Source organism: Colletotrichum jinshuiense, chromosome 7 (assembly GCF_051148585.1).
Source record: "Colletotrichum jinshuiense chromosome 7, complete sequence".
Lineage (NCBI taxonomy): Eukaryota > Fungi > Ascomycota > Sordariomycetes > Glomerellales > Glomerellaceae > Colletotrichum > Colletotrichum jinshuiense.
In genome coordinates this window covers 284,735-301,969 of record NC_139314.1, presented here as the reverse complement: position 1 = coordinate 301,969, position 17,235 = coordinate 284,735, and the positions used below count along the sequence as shown (strand labels likewise).

The 17,235-nt window shown below is 49.5% G+C and overlaps 2 protein-coding genes across 2 annotated transcripts; both read left to right on the top strand.

Annotated features, from left to right (window-relative positions):
* Nucleotides 1-3,579: 3,579 nt before the first annotated feature.
* Nucleotides 3,580-6,252, top strand: EsH8_VII_000084 (LTA synthase family protein; the record flags this gene model as incomplete). The annotated part of the gene is made up of 1 exon (XM_083270217.1): nt 3,580-6,252. One exon carries the CDS (start codon nt 3,580-3,582, stop codon nt 6,250-6,252), a length of 2,673 nt encoding a protein of 890 aa, XP_083127774.1.
* Nucleotides 6,253-7,234: 982 nt separating this feature from the next.
* On the top strand, nt 7,235-9,042 carry EsH8_VII_000083 (metal-dependent hydrolase family protein; the record flags this gene model as incomplete). The annotated part of the gene is made up of 4 exons (XM_083270216.1): nt 7,235-7,703; nt 7,810-7,844; nt 7,907-8,269; nt 8,341-9,042. 4 exons carry the CDS (start codon nt 7,235-7,237, stop codon nt 9,040-9,042), a joined length of 1,569 nt encoding a protein of 522 aa, XP_083127773.1.
* Between the last annotated feature and the right edge of the window lie 8,193 nt (nt 9,043-17,235).

Below are 17,235 nucleotides of genomic sequence, written 5' to 3'. Positions count from 1 at the left end.
TCTTTAATCACAGCATCGCAGCATCGCTTCCGAAACCTGCCTCCATTCCGCCAGAATACACATCTTTCCCAATGACGGGAAAAACCCATACGAAAACAAGACAAAACTAGCAAGTAGTTTGAGACTAGTAGTAGACACCCAATGAAGTGCTTTTCCTGCATGCCATATATTCCCAGCAGCGCCTTGATGCGAATAATGTCAATGTCACCTGTAGGTTGTATTCCAATAGAAAACAAGGTTATACAGCTTGTGTTTTAATCTTTCGAGAAGCTTACCGTTCCGCTATGAATCTTAAGTAGGACCTCCCCCTCCTTCCCTTACATTGGTTGACAAGCGTGCTAGCAGTACGGCGAGTTGTCCGACTTGCCCGAAACTTATTCAATACTTGCATGCTCCCTCGATCAATATAACAAGAGAAGAGCAGCGGAGGATTTCTAAGGCATAGAGTAGAAATACATAGCCCTATGTGGCGGAGAGACGATGTAGGTGTAGTGAATCTCAGTGTGGCGACGCCTCGTGGGGCGAGGCGGCAGGGAACTTCAGTGTGTTCACTCGTAGCCAGCCACACATTGACCTAGGCTCAAGGCTCTCTCACTCACTCTACCAAAGGTCATCATCCCAAGGAAACCCCCAATGAAAGCAAACTCACCTTCCCCTTCCCACACATATGCGATCGCTGCACCCTCCAAGTCCCGATCATATAGCAGTGCGGCAGAGCACCAGAGCAGCAATGTCCACAGCTATACTGCCTGCTTTCTACCGCAGATGAATGGGCATGAAGTCTAGGTCTCAGCTGCTTTTTCTTGGCCACGCCCCCTCAATGCGAGGAGGTAATGTAGGGATGTGTTTGTGCCCAGGCTGCAGCTCATCTGCCGTCACATGAATGTTCTCATTCTTGATTCCTCATTCCCCAACTGACCAGCTTCACTTTGAATTTGGGACACATAAGAATTCATACCATGTCTTGAATCTCTCGGCATTTCACGAAGCTTCAACGTCGAAGCGGCATGGGCATGTATCTGCAAGGACTGCAACTAGCCAAGAGTAAACATGGCGTGCGTATCCTGAGATGACTGCCAAGCTGCAGAGATCGTAAGTTGATGTATAATGTATTGTCAAAAATTGTTGTTTGGACGTGGAAGTATGGCGGGGTGGCCTCCGGCGTCGTTAATCATCATAGCCATGCGACGATGAGACCCGTTGACGTCGGCTGAGTCGTCAGAACCAGCTCGACAGCTTCCGGCGTCACTCCTCATCGGAGGCCTACGTCATTGATCTGCAGTAGTCAAAAGGCCCACATATTACGTAGCATGGTTGGGACGTATAACGGAGCCAACCCATAGACTCAAAGTACCTAAAGACTTTAATGCCAAGTAAAGCCTGGCTATATCGTGTGCGAAATCACTTAGCATAAGCCTCGAAAGGGATGGAGCCAATGCCGATCGAAATGGAGGAGTGAAACGTGTATGAAAATGAACGAGAATGAAATAAGGTATGATTAGAAGGGCATATATTCGACGGAGGTAGGGGCAGACGCCTTGCAGCCGGATGTGCTGGCGATTCACCATCTTCACGCCCCGCAACTACATCATGTGCGGATCATTGACGCGCTCGCTTGTGAAGTGGGTTGTACGCGGATAGAAAATGAGATGAGGACTGGATCCAATCTGCGCTTGCTTCCTCGGCTCTTGGCGTCGGGCGATGAGGGCCTGTCCGGGGGGGTCAGCTGACCCGAAGCCGGACTAGAAAAACGGTAGGACAATGGCGGCGGGCGGTCATGGTCCGTTGGATGGAACAACTCAAGTCGAACGTCCGCCGAGGTTCCATCACTGATGAGGCTTCTTGTTTCCCTCCACTTCAACGCTCGCGGCGTCAAGTGCATTCTTTATTCCTCCAGCACCCCCAGCCCGGTTCTGGGTTCCGTGGAGCTTTGCCCCGCCTAATTATTTTGACAACATCTAGGTACGACATCCTCAAATTGGCTAACCCCGTACGGGGCTTGCCCCCCGCACAAAGGGCTGCTTCGGCTGCACATCTTCTGGTGTAGTCCAATCAGCGTCACCCCACCGGCCTTGAGTCCAGCAGCTAGTTATGCGGTTCATTCAAGCAAACAATGGCCTGTCTCCTCGGACAACTCGACAAAACCCAGCGAACAAGCGCTGTGCAAGACATGGCCAATGCTCAAGTCAGGACTGGTTTTTGGAAACTCGACGCGACACAGAATTGTTTGGGGCCCTCTTAAAATCCGCACGCTCTCATGGGTGACCGGTGCATATCCTATCCCTTTTCATGCTCTGCAGCTTTGCCTATAAGCGTATCGTGTTTGTGTGTACGAGCCGCATACCCGAAAGCGCGTAACCGATCGGAACGATGCACTGTGACCCGCAATCAAAGTGCTTCAGGTTAGGTGCAGGTGTGGAAATCCGCCGTGCCGGTGGGTTGGTTGCCTGCTGTAGACTGCTGTGCGTCCCTGTGTAACTTTAATACTTACGGCGAGGCCCGCGGCCTCCGTCTCGGTTGACAGGCCGACAAAAACACGGATACCGGTGCCGAGCCTGCCCTGGGGACGCAGGCCAGTCACGTCGCAGCAGCGCATACACTAACATTTAAGCATTAATTAACGGGCGACGATTTCTTGGCAGGGTGCCAAAGGGCCCATCCCGTTCATAGCATGTACTTGGTAAGACAATCCATGGGCTGTGGGACTCTTGGGTGGCATGGCACAATGTGGTGCAGAAAGCTTGTTTCGGCTGGGGCGGGGTCTCCTAGCACGGAGGGAATCGACTAGACGGCTTTGGTCGTTAGCACCCCTGAGGGAAATTTCTCAAGAACTTCTTCCCCTCCGCCCCTCTGCGCCATTACGTTTTCAGGAAAGGTGATTGGCCCCCTATCCCCTCAGTCGGTGACTGACTGCTCGAGCCGAGCTGCGCCTCTGACAAAGGATGGGACCCTTGATTCCCGGTTTGGCCGCCTGCTCGTGTTCTAAACTGGGGCTTCTGACAACGCTCTCGCCCTAGCATGCCGAGCTAAAGCTGGTACGGCACAAGACGGCCAGTCCAGCCCCCGCGACTGCGGATTAGTCTCTTGCATAGTAGCTGTGAGCTAGGGCTAATGCGGTAGGCAATATCAGCCCTAGCGCCGCGGCTTCCGTTTAGTCTTTCAGCTGTGTGGATGGCTGGCCCTTCTTTGTCCACCTGTCGCAGCTGGGCTGAGGTGATTTCCAGCCGTCAAATACGCGGTGCCGCAATGTCAGCTAGAATCCAGCGAGGTGCTCACGAGTCCGTTAGTAATAACGCCCCTGAAGGGCTGGAGCCAAGTAGGCAGCCGCCTAGGCGGGCACGCGAGCATGCATACGAGCGAGCAAGCGAGCACGCGAGCACGCGGGTCAACAGGGCCCATCGATCTCCTTTCCTCCGTTTTGTAATTAATCCGTTCCCTCTTTAATTCCATGCCCTCTCTCCCTTTTTGTTTTGCTCCCTTGTTTCGTCGTCAGAGTAGGGCATGAATGCGAACCTCTCTCACGCTCATTAACCTATTCTTCCTGTCACATCTGAGAGGCCTCGGCCATTCCCTTTCAGCATGGAAAATGACCCTCGACGTGGCCTCTCATTGTTAGGCTCCGAGAACCGCAACCCTGCCCAGGCTGTTGCTCCACCGCTTCTGGGGTTCCGGCGGTTGGTGGGTGGCATGGGATCGCGTGTTGCCAACCCTCGCTTTACCTTCAGTCTAGCTGCTCTTGCTATCCTTGGCGCCAAGGTCATCCACATCTACACTCACCTCTCTGCCCTGCCAGCGGTCCAGCTGGTGCGCTGGGGATATTCATTCTTCGCCCAAGACATACTCCTGCTGATTATTCTGCGTCTGCTTCTCGGCGGATGGCTCTCTTCTGCCCGCAGTGAAGGGCTGCTGCGACGCATCGCCGCCTTTACGAGTTGGGTCTTCATTGCTTTCGTCATCGGTCTGAACGTCATTGGCATTTGCTTCTTTGCGGTTGCCGGATCCGAGATTCATTGGAGAAACATAGGTCTTGCAAGTGATGCCGCAGGGCGCGCTCTCTTGCTGACGGGCCTCTTCTTCTCCGCCCTGGTCATCGGCGCCCTGCTTCTACTGGCCTGGGCCTTGAAAGATGTTTTGTTTGTCGCCGTGGGCCTACTAGCAGATATCGTCTGCTGGCCTTTCGTATTTGCAGCACGCGGCTGCCTTGGTCGCTCCAGAGGTCAGGGCCCCTACCCGACAACCTACTTCGAGATCCCGCAACAAGACGTCGAATACGGCGCCAAGGATGAGGGTGACATTGCACAACACAGCTTTGAATTTAACGAGGGATGGGAGGGTGCCAAAACTTGGCCGTGGGCGTGGCTCTTTTGGCTCGCGGCATACATCTTGGCTGGGGTTGCTCTGTCCGCTCAGGTTATCCTATGCATCCTTCGACCCCATGAGAGCTCCCTCACGTTCATGTCGTGGACCCCGGCCCTGCTTCTCTTCATCGACTTCAAGAACTCGTCTCCAAACCTAGAGAAACTTGTCCCGTACTACAACTCTGGAATCAACCGTGACTGGGACAACCGCACCGCGCTCGGTACCCCGATCCCCCTCTCCTGGCTACCGCAGGATTCGATCCTCCCGGGCTTCGAAGCCTGGTACAAAAACGAGTCGCAATACAATGCGGCGCTCGACCCCATCAGGATATCGAATTTGGGTGACGATCTACTTCCCCAATTGCGCAAGCTCAAAGAGGCACCAATACGGCACGTAATATGTGTCGTGCTCGAAAGCACGAGGAAGGATGTCTTTCCTATCAAGGATGATGGAATTAATGTAGCACGCCTGAGAGAATCCTGGGATGGTGATGAAATGCCTCCAGACGCACTTGACCGACTACAGACCTTGACACCGATTGCGAAATTCTTGACTGGCGATCATGACGACGGATTTAACCACGAAGGGAGGGAAGAGAAGAGCCGAGGGGGCCTCAACTTCAACGACGCATACACGACTTCGACGTACACCCTCAAGAGTCTTGCGGGCACTCTCTGCGGAATCACACCTCTAGTTGCCGACTTCAACCTCGAGTACCAGCATCATATCTATCAGCCTTGTTTACCACACATTCTTAGTGCCCTAAACACCATTGACAACAACGACGCGCATGGATTCGCCTCATACAAGTGGAAATCGTCATTTATGCAGTCCGTCACACTGGACTTTGACCACTTTGGCGGACTGATGAAGAAGATTGGGTTCCCCGCAGACGGCCTTATCGACAGCGAATACCTACGGAGCAAGTCCGCCAAGTTTGGCCCGGTCCATCTGAAGAACATCAATTATTTTGGTATGGAGGAGGCGCCCCTCGAAGACTACATCCGGGACCAGCTAGAATCGGCCAAGAAGTCGAACGAGCGAGTATTTATCACCCACGTTACAAGCACAAGTCACCACCCGTATAACATGCCCGAGAGCGAGGAATACGTGCCGCTGGGGAGAGGCCTCGACGATCTCTCTCACTACATCAATGCAATTGGCTACGACGATCGTTGGCTCGGCAAGATCCTTGACATGCTGGACGAACTCGACGTGGCGGATGAGACACTGCTGGTCTTGGTGGGAGACCACGGCCTATCAATTCCCGAGAACGACGTTCTGGCGACGTACTACAACCCTAACGTCGGCAGCAACCACGTTCCATTGGTCTTCTCTCACCCCAAACTCCCACCCATCACCATCGACGATGCTGTGTCATCTCAGCAGATCCTGCCAACAGTGTTGGATCTCCTCATCGAGACAGAATCACTATCAAAGCCGGCCACCCAGGCTGCAAGGGACCTCCTTCATAACTACGAGGGGCAGTCACTTATCCGGCCCGTGCACAAGGCATGGTTGGATACAGCCAACCGGGACATTAGAGATTCGGATTCATCTACAAACTCGACCTCGCTCGAAATAGCGAATTGGCACTTCACCGTCATTAACCCAGGCCGCGCCATGCTGGGAGTCCGTGACGCGCGCCACAAGTCTAGGAGGATAGTAATCCCCGTGCTGGACAACATCGAGTGGCATTTTACAGACGTCACCAAGGACCCACGTGAGGCGGAACCTGTGCTGGGGTTCGACTTCACCGACTTCATCGTGAAGATCGAAAAAGCTCACGGCGAGGATGTTGCGCGCTGGGCAGAGGAAGCGGCATTTGTAGCACGGTGGTGGGTTGAGGAAAATAGCAAACGATGGCGTTACGGACCTTATGCAGCTTATTAGCGCTGTTGTTGAATTAGTTACATAGAAATTACATATTACTTTGAAATGTTATATATGGAGAAAGCTAGACTTGCTTATTTTAAGATGTGCTTCAGCTTTTAAACCTGGGTAGTAGAAAGTGCTTACCTGTACAGGGGATTTCCAACGAAAAAGAATCAAGATTTTAACACACAAGTTCGTGGGAGTACCGATCGAGTTTAGCCATTCCTCAGGAATAAAGTCCAGAAGAGTTGGTTCAAATATGAAACCCAATGGGCTCGGTCAGCGTGTACTCGGCGTCTAACCTAGCTAGATTGATTGACACGAGAAACCATTTTGCCATCGCCTTTTTCTTGGCAAACGGCCTGATCTGAGATTTCGTCTCGGAACAGGTTGGTCGTTCCCACGACTGGTAGTATATTGGAGCCGGCAGCTTATCCTGCCCGTTATCAATCTCGCCCGAACTAGAGATACCCCACGAAGCCATTTTCATGGGATCCCGCTTAGAGTGGAGCCGAACACACATGTGAGATAAGGTAGGCTAAGTTCGGTATTTTGTAAAAATCTCCGTACCATAGTGTGGTTGAGATAGGGTGCTGATAAGGTTTCCGGTCCGCTGACCGGCCACTCAATGGTCGGCCACCTAGCGGCCGGCCACTTACCGGTCAACTCGTGAGCAGTTACTTGCCGAAGTCGGTTCCTTGGAGATAAGACAGTCACAATAGGCGCCAACAGACACACGGGTATGATCTTAGGACAGTGGGTTATTCCCAATGACTGTTTACCCCGGGTTCTAGTAGAGCGATAGCGGTACAGGCCCAGTGGACGTAAAGATCTGCAAACCAGGGCCTTGCTTGCCACATGTAGCAACAAACCCTCGCATCTTTTTACCTCAGGCCGTTGAGCTTTATGAGGTCACAATCTTATCTATGACTACTAAATGCGCTTGGCTCTTTTTTCTTTTCCATTTTGACACCTCAAGCTCAAGCTCGTAATCGCAATCATGTTTCTCAAAGATTCGGTTTCAAGGCCCGCGCACATCCGCTCAGCGATCGCCGAGAACTTGGACGATTATGAGTTTATTCGCTCACCAAGGACACCCACAAGCAGCGTCGGAGACGGCGACATGCTGTTCACACCGAGTTCACCGCTAAATGGTGCCAACCATACCTTCATACAGTCGTTTGACGAGCTAAGAAGCGCCGTCTATCCTCCGAATCCCAACTACGATATCGCGGAAAAGCCATGGCTGCCCGGACCTCAGCGCCCATATCTAATTGTCAATGCTAGAATAATTGATCCTCGGGCGGGAAAGGTGCACGGTGACATGTCGCTGCAACTTGCAGGCGGCAAGATCCTGCGCGTGTTCCCCACCATTCCAGCGCACCTGTCGGAGGATTTCGTCTGTAATGGGCAAAAAGTCGTGAAAATTGACGCCCGGGAATACTTTGTTTGCCCAGGCTTGATTGACTGTGAGTTATTCAGACGGACCTCTACCAACCTGATTTAATGGGTTGGCCGAATGTGGAAGGCCGCAGATACTATACAGTTGCTAATTGTCGCTTCCCAACTTGGCAGGCCACGTTCATCTGATGGCGGTTCATGGATCCAACGTAAGACTCAATGTCGTTGTTCATGATGATTTCAGCATTTTGTTGACACTTATCTTCTCAAGACCCTTCACGGTGCCTTCAATTTCCCCCACGAAACAGCGATATTCCGATCAGCCGGAACTCTCCGTGGAATTCTCGCGAATGGCTTCACAACCGTAAGAGATACGGGCGGTGCTACTATTGCCCATGCCATGGCCACGGAAGAGTTCTTAATCCCTGGGCCTCGAGTGTTTCAAGGCGGCCGCATGCTCTCACAGACTGGTGGCCATGGTGATGACACAGAGGTATGGGTTGATGGACACTGCTGCGGAGGTGGTCGGGGGATTGCGTCGTCTGCTTTGGGAAGACTGTGCGATGGCGTGCCCGAGTGCTTGAAAGCGGCGCGGGACAATATTCGCAAAGGAGCCAACCACATCAAAGTCTGCGTAGGTTTCACGAACTAGGACGTTCTAACCTAACTCGACTATGAGCATAAAACTAATAAGGTGACCGATAGACTTCTGGGGGCATTGCCTCTGCCACTGACAAGTTGGAGAGCTTGCAATTTACTACCGAGGAACTGCAAGCCATCACTTCGGTGACTAAGAACATGGGCGGCACTCTGGTCACGGCCCATTGCTACACAGCAGAAGGTATCCGACATGCAATTGCCGGCGGTGTACGCGGTGTAGAGCACGGCAACATGGTCGACGCCGAGACAGCGGAGCTTATGGCATCAACAGGCTGTTTCCTCACACCGACACTGGCACTGCACACCTTTGTGACAATGCCTCCTTATGACCGCTTTGAAACGCCCGAAGGTTTGCGCAAGAATGCTATTGTAGGCGACGCAGGCATTCGAGGTATTCGTATTGCGGAAGAAGCAGGTGTCACCGTGTGTTACGGCACCGACACCACGGGTCCGACGTTGGTCATGCAAACCTACGAGTTTGTGGTGCGGGGAAAGATCCTACCTTCACCTGTTGTACTAAGGCAGGCGACTATCAATGGAGCCAAGCAAGTCGGGATGGAAGGACTTCTGGGAGAGCTTGTGGATGGGTCATACGCAGACCTCCTTTTCTTGAAGGAGAACCCACTCGAAGATGTATCGAGCCTAGACCGAACGAGGGAGAATTTGATGTTGGTCATGAAAGACGGACGCATTGTCAAAAGTCAAATACAGGGCCTTAAGCCGGAGCGGAACTGCGAGTGGGAATGAAAAAAAGCTTCATCACCGAAACAGCATCCCGTATCTATGCTCAACTCCAACACAGCATACAGCAACTTCCTCGAGATCTCTAACCCTGAGGCAGTTCTCATGATATGCGAGATCGGTTTAATGAATGTAAACTGATTTCTTTTCGACCGCAATGTAATTCTTCGCTATCAAGGGGAACACTGGATGTCGCTGTCGATTCAAAAATGGCTTAAGCCGGTCCGTCACCTATTGGATTTTGTAAACCGCCAGTCGGAACATAGATCTTGAATCCGACTTTGGTTGCGGTACTAAATCATCATCCGAACAGGGGTTTCTTTCCCCTCGTCTTGTGCGCAAATTCGCACCAATTAAAGATTAAGGCTCTCCCTCCTGTGCTCCGACCGGCAACTAAACAATGATAGCCAGGTATCATTGTTGCCAAGGTCAAAGAAATATACCGGTACCAGTGTACCCCACGGCACATCTACCTGTGCCCCTCCCGCTTTGGCGAGTCTGATTGAAAAAAAGGGGGCGGGGTAGTACCACCGCCAATGTCCTTGTAGACATTTTACCCCGTTGTGTTCGGTTCTGTATTCCGTGCCATCAACCCATGTCGCCCTATTCTCTTCGTTCATTGCGATCCTCAACGAGCATATCATAGTACCTATTCTTTGGCAAATGCATTGAAGCCATATCACTCTAGCTAAAAAGAATTGGGGGGGTTTTCAGTCAAATTTGATGGTTTATTTTCTTGCGCCTATTGCGTTCATCGGAAGCGCTCATTTAAGGTTAAGTTATTACGGCGCAGAGCGTTCCCTTAACCTATTCTTATTTGTCAAGGTTCGAACATCAATTCCACCAATTTAGTCGGCAGCCCAAGACTATGTGATCACCAGAGTTTTCGATAAAAAGCACTCGGACAACTCGTAATCACGCCGATATACATAAGGTGTTGTCTCCCTCGTTGTGGTCCACTAGTGTATCATTAATCTTGTCGGTATTGAAAAGCATCATGCTGTCCGGAGGTGGAAAAGAGGAAAGGCACAAGACCCCAACGGCAAAAAATGCCACCCCCTTGCATATTATCGAGTTAGCACATCGTATTTTCTCAATGTTACACATTAGAGTAGAACTTACGGCGTTACAAAAGAAAGTAAGATCAGCTCTCCCGTGCTCCGCAAAAGTTGCAAATATGAAGCCAAACAGTCCCAGCGTTGAGAGCATGGCAATATTCTCTATCAGTGTCAAAGCTTGCAAAGCATCCGCTCGTTGAGAAGGCGGGCACATTTCGGTAATGACTCCTTTGGCTGCAGGTGCAGACCCAGATGCGAATGGCAAAAGGAATGCCGTAGCATAAATGTGCCAGTCTTTAGTAGCAAAAGCGGCGTAAGCGGTAACGAGCCCGTCGGCAGCCAAGCTCCATCGCAGAAACACCAGATCAAACGTGCAGCCAGCATCCTGGCTAACAGGGGAGAGAGGTCTTGCTGGCTCTTGATCTGGAAGAATGCATTGAACTGGCTGTAGGTCTTCTTGTCGGAAACTAATAGGAGTTTCTTCTTGATTTTGCATAGAGGGGGCTGTAGGAGTTTCGTTGGTTTTGGTTGATTGAGAAGCAAAATATGTCCGTCCCCAGTTAATGAGGCGGGGAAATAACACCATGAGAAAAAAGCCTCTAATCAAGGAGTTCACACTCATTATGTATCCATTTTCCGTAGATCGAAAACCGAAATTTGCTGAGGCGTACATCTGGATCAGAATGGGAGCATATCCCGTTGCAAGAACACCCAGAAATATGCCGAGGCTGAGGAAAAAGACTCCGTAGTTGACGATAACTCGCCCATCCTTGGTCACACACCTCTTCGGTGCCAGGGTTTGAATGAGAACAAGCAAAGTCGACTTCCTTGGCTCACCCGCTGTTGATTGATTGTTCGATAGCACTTGGGGGGATATATATGGCGACGCTGAGACGACGTATGCGGATGAAAGAATGAAGAGCGCAAATGCCGTTTCGAATGGCTTGATGATGCCAAATGTGTCTCCGACAATACCGCCGACTAGCAGAATTAATATTTACTCCTCAATGATCCAGATTGTGGTCATATTCATGCATGCCATCATCTGGGTTGAACTCACACAAGAAACCTGCGGATGTGCCAAGCATCACTACTCCCTGAAGTTTGCCAAAGGCCCCCGTCCTTTCCCGGGGTGACACAACCTCTCCGATAGCTGTATTCAACACGAGTCTAAAATAGTGATCAGTCGTCATCCAAGCAAAACAAGGCAAGTTAAAACAGAAAAGGAAATGCGACTACTGCCAAACTTACAGATAACCTGCTGTTCCTCCTAGAATCCCGATGAATTGCGTTGACTGAATAATTATAATGCCCGAATTTCCCCCCAAAGAGATGGCCAAAGCTTGTGTTGCAACGCGAGCAGCTGGGAATGCAGTTTGTAACGTTAACGCCAATCGATGACCATACCTTTTCATCTGCCATCCTGCGACAAACAAGTTCAGAACTCCACTGATCGTGGTGGTGATTCCAAGTAAAGATATTTGCGCTGCAGTGTCTGCATTGACTTCATCTCGCATGCATCGGTCACCAGATGGCACCAGAACTTCCGGATTTTGGGTGTAGAACTTCTGACAGACCATCAAACGGAAAGCGTATAGAATTCTAAGAGAGTCAATAAAACCGTCGCACAATACGATACATGAAGAGGCAGCGGACTGACGGTACTTGCGTGAAGGTGAAAGAAAAAGAGATGAGAAAAGCAGCGACAAGAAGGCGCGTTTTTGGTAAAAAGTACCAGCGCTTCGGCCTCGACGTGGCGAGGCTAGTTGTGTCTTGCAGGAGAGCAGTGTGCTCGTCGTGCGTCATTCTGACTGACTATTGACTCGGCTTGAAGGTGATGGTGGAATGCAATTTACTCTCAGCTCTCTGATGTATGTCTATCAAGGCATTGGCTTGATGAAACGCCCACTGATAGAAACCATAAATTCCATAGAGAAGTTAATTGGGAGTGACATAGGTGTTTTGCAAATTTGTCCGCTGACCCAGGCCTTTGGAAAATGCATCCATCGCTCAATCCGTCGGAAGGCGGATGTGTGTTTCGAATGCTGTGATTTACTTCCGACTTTAACAACAAGGGTCAAGATAAGAGACAAGCCCAGATAACAGAGTCGTCAAACAGTAATGCAACCATCCCGACGAAGGGTTTCATTCGTCGGTTGCTATCGGCGCCATATCTTCCTATCTGCTACCCTTGAGAACGCCCCTGCCGAGCATCATATCTGAACCGGCGAATTTATGATCACCGGTCTAAAAGTTCAAATGCTTTATTCATGATACTCCCTTCAATATCCAAATTCAGCAAACCTACTTAACCGGGAAACCGGCATAATTGGCTTGCCATTATTTGTTACGGTTTTGTCCTGCAACAGATAGAACGGATCAATTATCAGAACGCGGTTAAATTTCGGCATACCATGGATTCTCCCAAACAGTCGATCTGGCTTCGCATGAAGGGTATGGAGTTTAGGTCTCACGAGGCCGATTTTTGGAGAACACTCCTAACGGTTACATAGTGCTTGTGCTGGGCGATGAGGCAAAGACCGCTGAGGAGAGGAGGCTAGTCCAAAAGCTCGGTGAGTAAGCCCCGTGCCAATTTTTCCTTTCAAGCGTGGCATTTTCTGACTTAAATGCAGATTTCTTCATCCTCGTAATGCATTCTTCCGAATGGACCAAGTTGTTTTACGAGTGTCAATCTAACTTGCGATTCTTAACAGACGTACTGCTGTTTTAGTTTTTTCTTTAACTACCTGGGTATGCGAGCCACCAAGCAAAAATAGTCCGTCACTTTCCTGGTTCAGATGCTTACAATACTAGATCGCGCTGCGTTCGCGAATGCCTATGTAAAAATCATGGGGTTCTTTCCACAAAAATTTAAATCAACTAATTCATATTTAGGTGTCCGGCCTTCGGGATGCACTTGAGCTCGAAAGCAGCCAGTACAGCGTTTTGCTTTCTCTCACCACTGCTGGGTCAGTACAACTTCTGTTTTCCGTCGTCAACCGTCATATCTTGAAAAGAGCGAAGGCTGACAAGTACCAATTAGATACACAATTGGTCAGATTCCGCATGGCATCATAATTCAGAAAATAGCGCCGCGTATCTGGTTGCCTGGATGCGTCCTTGTCTGGGCTGGACTAACAATGGTAAGCGAGGTTTAGACCTGTTCTAGGAGTACTCCGCTAACCTTGATCTAGTTGAGTGCTGCATGTAAGACTTACTCACAACTCGCAGCCGTTCGCTTTATCTTGGGCCTGGTAGAGGCAAGCACATACAGCGGCACGTTATATATTATTGGATCTTGGTAGTACGTGCGGAGGCAGCCGGATTCTTAGGTATACACACTAACATGAATCTGACATGCAGCAAACCACGAGAAATTGCCAAACGCACTGCGATTTTCACAGCTTCTGGCCAAGCAGGCGCCATGTTCGCGGGCATCATGATGACAGCCATTCATCAGAGCATGCATGGGGCGGCGGGTCTCGAAGGCTGGCAATGGGTGTTCATCATCGGTGAGGCCACTTTCTTTAATTATGTCAGAGCGCCGCTAATTTTTCAGATGGGATTATTACTTGTCCAATCGCCATATTTGGATTTCTCTGGTTTCCTGATACCCCAGAAACCACCAAGGCACCTTTTTTCAAACCATCCGAGAAGCAGCTCGCCCTTGACCGTCTTCCTCCCAAGAAAGCAGATGGCCATAACATCAATCCCTGGTCTTTGGCTAAGCGTGTCTTTGGCTCTCCTGCCTTGTACGTGAAACTCGGTCTAAAGACCATTACATTGAAATAATCTGCAACTGTGTACATTGCTAACATGTTCCGCTCTATAGCTATATCCTCTGCTGCTTTTCCTTCGTTTGTGCAGCACTCGAAGCATACTGTAGCCAAAACTGCTTCCTTTTGTTTCTAAAGTACCACAAGGAACACTTTACGCAATCGCAAATAAACAGCTACCCACTTGGCGTACAAGGTGTCGCTATCACGGCGAATCTACTAGCTGCAGTATATATTGACGCTACAGGAAAACGAATTCCCATGGGAATTGTTGCCTGCGGACTACAGGTCATTTCTGTAGTGCTTCTCACGGTTCCATCAATGAGCTTTGCTGGCATCTTCGCGGGCTTCTATATTTCAGGATCGTCTTACATTGTCAACCCCTTGCTTTTCGGATGGGCTAATGTCATCTGCCAGCGAGGTGGTGACGACGCACTTCGCAGCGTGACATTGTATGCCATGACCGCCGCAGGCAACATATTGTACACATTCTGGGGCATTGTCTTCTATAATGCTACCGACGCGCCATACTGGCGGAAAGGCGGTATCGCAATGAGCTGCATCATTGTAGCGCTTATGTCTCTTCTCTGGGTCGTGCATCGGCTCGACAAATGGACAGAGCAGAAATATCCTGAGGTTGCAGTGCTTGATCTGCCGGCATTGAATAAGGATGATAAAAACGTGGGAGTCGTCTATGGAATGGAAGTTGACGTGGAGTCTTCGGTTCCAATGACGAAGAAATAAACCAAACGATAGTGTAAATACTACGCAGAAGTTTCCAAAGAGAGTTGCAGAGGTTATTGATTGATCTAGGTGGCCGCGTATAGCGTGTTAAGCATAGCATGGAGGCTGACGATGATCCGGCCTCGCTGGAAAATTTGTCCGATTACTCCCTGAATTAGCTATCCATTGTACTAAGGATAAAAGAAGAATGGTTAAGCTCTCAGTAGGCCGTGTCATACTTCCCGCGGATCAACTCTCTCGCCTTATGTCAACCTTCGTTGTGTAATGATGAAAGGATGCAGACACGCCGCTATGTTTCTCAAGGGTAGCTAGATCACCAACTCCTTCAAGTTCAGGTGATTGGGTTTAATAGTTAGAGTAAGTTGAGCGTGTTGCTTGCGTAGTAAATAGATAGTTAACTGGGAAAGCTGTTCACGGAATTTACTCCAAGGAAGAACAAACTCACAACGGTATTTTTAACGCTTGTTGATGCAGATTTTAGCTATTCTGAACCCCGCATGCTTGCTCGTTTTATCTGTTAGCTATAGTGATTGGCATATAAGCCATTCTCTACCTACATGTTCATTTTCTCATGCTCTCATAGCTATGATCTCCCTAATTATGAATGAGTTCCTTTAGACCTAAAAGTCAGGCTGTTAGAATCGTATTTAAATTCAAAAGCTAAAACTTAAGATATGCAGATCGTCCAGTAACAAAAGTCAAACCAAACGATTCAACCAGCTTACACATATTAACAAAACGATTAATTATTGAAACGGACTAAACTCAACGGAAACGAACGTTAAGATAATTACTATTGTTTATTAATACATTGTTAATCACCTTTAGAGAAGCAGAATATAAAAATAGGTTACACAGAGTGTCATAAAAGCCCTCCACCCTGTATCGTAGGATATAACTGCCGTTCCACTAGAGGCAGTCGTCGTAGAAGTTGAGGCCAACCCAAAGGTTAAAGTATTAGTTGCGGTATTCTTAGCGACCGAAACGTCTGCAGACTCCGTGATCGGACCCGTGCCCTGCTCTATAGTTAGCCTTCTCCCCTTGAACCCAATTGCACTACATGTACCTTTGAGTTCTGCAAAATGCTAGTAGCAACTTCGCAGTTTCGAAACTCCCAAATGTCCTTTGTTGTCACCATTACCCCTAAACAAGACTGCCGTCCATCAATATCGCACACCGAGGCAAGAGAAACGAGCGACTCCTGACAGCGGCAACTCGTAAGCTCCGCCGGTCTAGTATACGCAGAAGAACATGAGGTAATGGATTGGCTCAGGTGGGCGCAACTTTCAGCAAAACCCTTGCAGTCGTCCCCATCCAACGTCCTCGTTGCGGCGGGGGCAATTGGCGTCGTGATGTCGTTCGAGAGATAAGGACCGCAAGCATCTTTCCATTGAGAGATCTGGTCATCAGAAGCACTATCGAATGAATTGCCCAGAACACATTGCCTGAATTCGCCTTTGCATCTGGAATACTTAGCAAATAGCAGAAAAGGTGACACTGAGAATTCTCTCACCCTACATAGGCGTTCAAAAGCTCTTGAGTGCAGAAGCAATCGATGGTCTTTTGCTTCGAGAGATTGCTGCACTTTCTAGCAATGGAGTCGGCTTTCTCACAATTGGGAAAGTCTTTTATATCGCCAACGCAGTCTGGTGGAGTAAAAGCTGCGCCGCGACATACACTCAAAAGAGTGGCGAAGATAACAATGCACCGAACAAAAAGAAGCATCTTGTTTACCGTCGTTGGGTTGAATGTTGCTTTTCGTCAAGCTTACCAGCCTTGATCTTAAATGGGAGTCAATGGTCACCGTCGTGAGCCAAAGCTGATCTCAGTATTAAGCCACAGGGTCGGTATCATGACTAGTAAGGCGCAGTTTCAATCAGAAACTCTGTTTCTAGGCCGTTCCGAGCCAATGTGGCTTGAAGCGGTCGTGACGCCAACGCTAAAATCGAGGCTGATATTGACTTAAACAAAGCGACGAGCCAATCCACGTCCAGCGTGGCTTGAACCAAATACACAGCTGAGAATTAAAGTCTTGAACTGTCCCAATGGTCTTGCCCGCGTGATGTCGAAGTATGCCTTGTGGGATGAGGTTGAACGCAGCTAATCAGACCAACACCGGCAAGTTCCACCTCCTCATGTGGCACTGACCTAAATGCTTCCAGCCAGGTTAATAAATCTGGTAGAAGGATGTCACCCTGAGTATAATTTCGCTTTCATGCTTTTCCAACTCACCGTCGACGATATCTTTGCTTGCTACTAGGCAACCATGCCGGACAATCGTCAGGAATCTTCCCCAGGGCCCTACGGCTGGCTGTCCCGCGGTTTACGATGGCCATATCTTCTAACATTCGCAATCCTCGACGTTGCGATCATCATCACCATTATCGCTTTAACCCTTGCATCCTCTCAAAAGAATGGCTTCGCCACAATTTCAACCCACAACATCACATCAACTGATCAAGATTCTAATATCTTCAACGTACCTTGGAACATTGGTATACTCTGGACTTCACTCCCCAGTTTTGTATTCTCTCTCTTTGGGGCATACTGGGCGTGGATTGCTTGCTCACTCGCTGAAAGACAACCATACGTCGAGCTGCGCAAGGATGGCGGCGCTGATG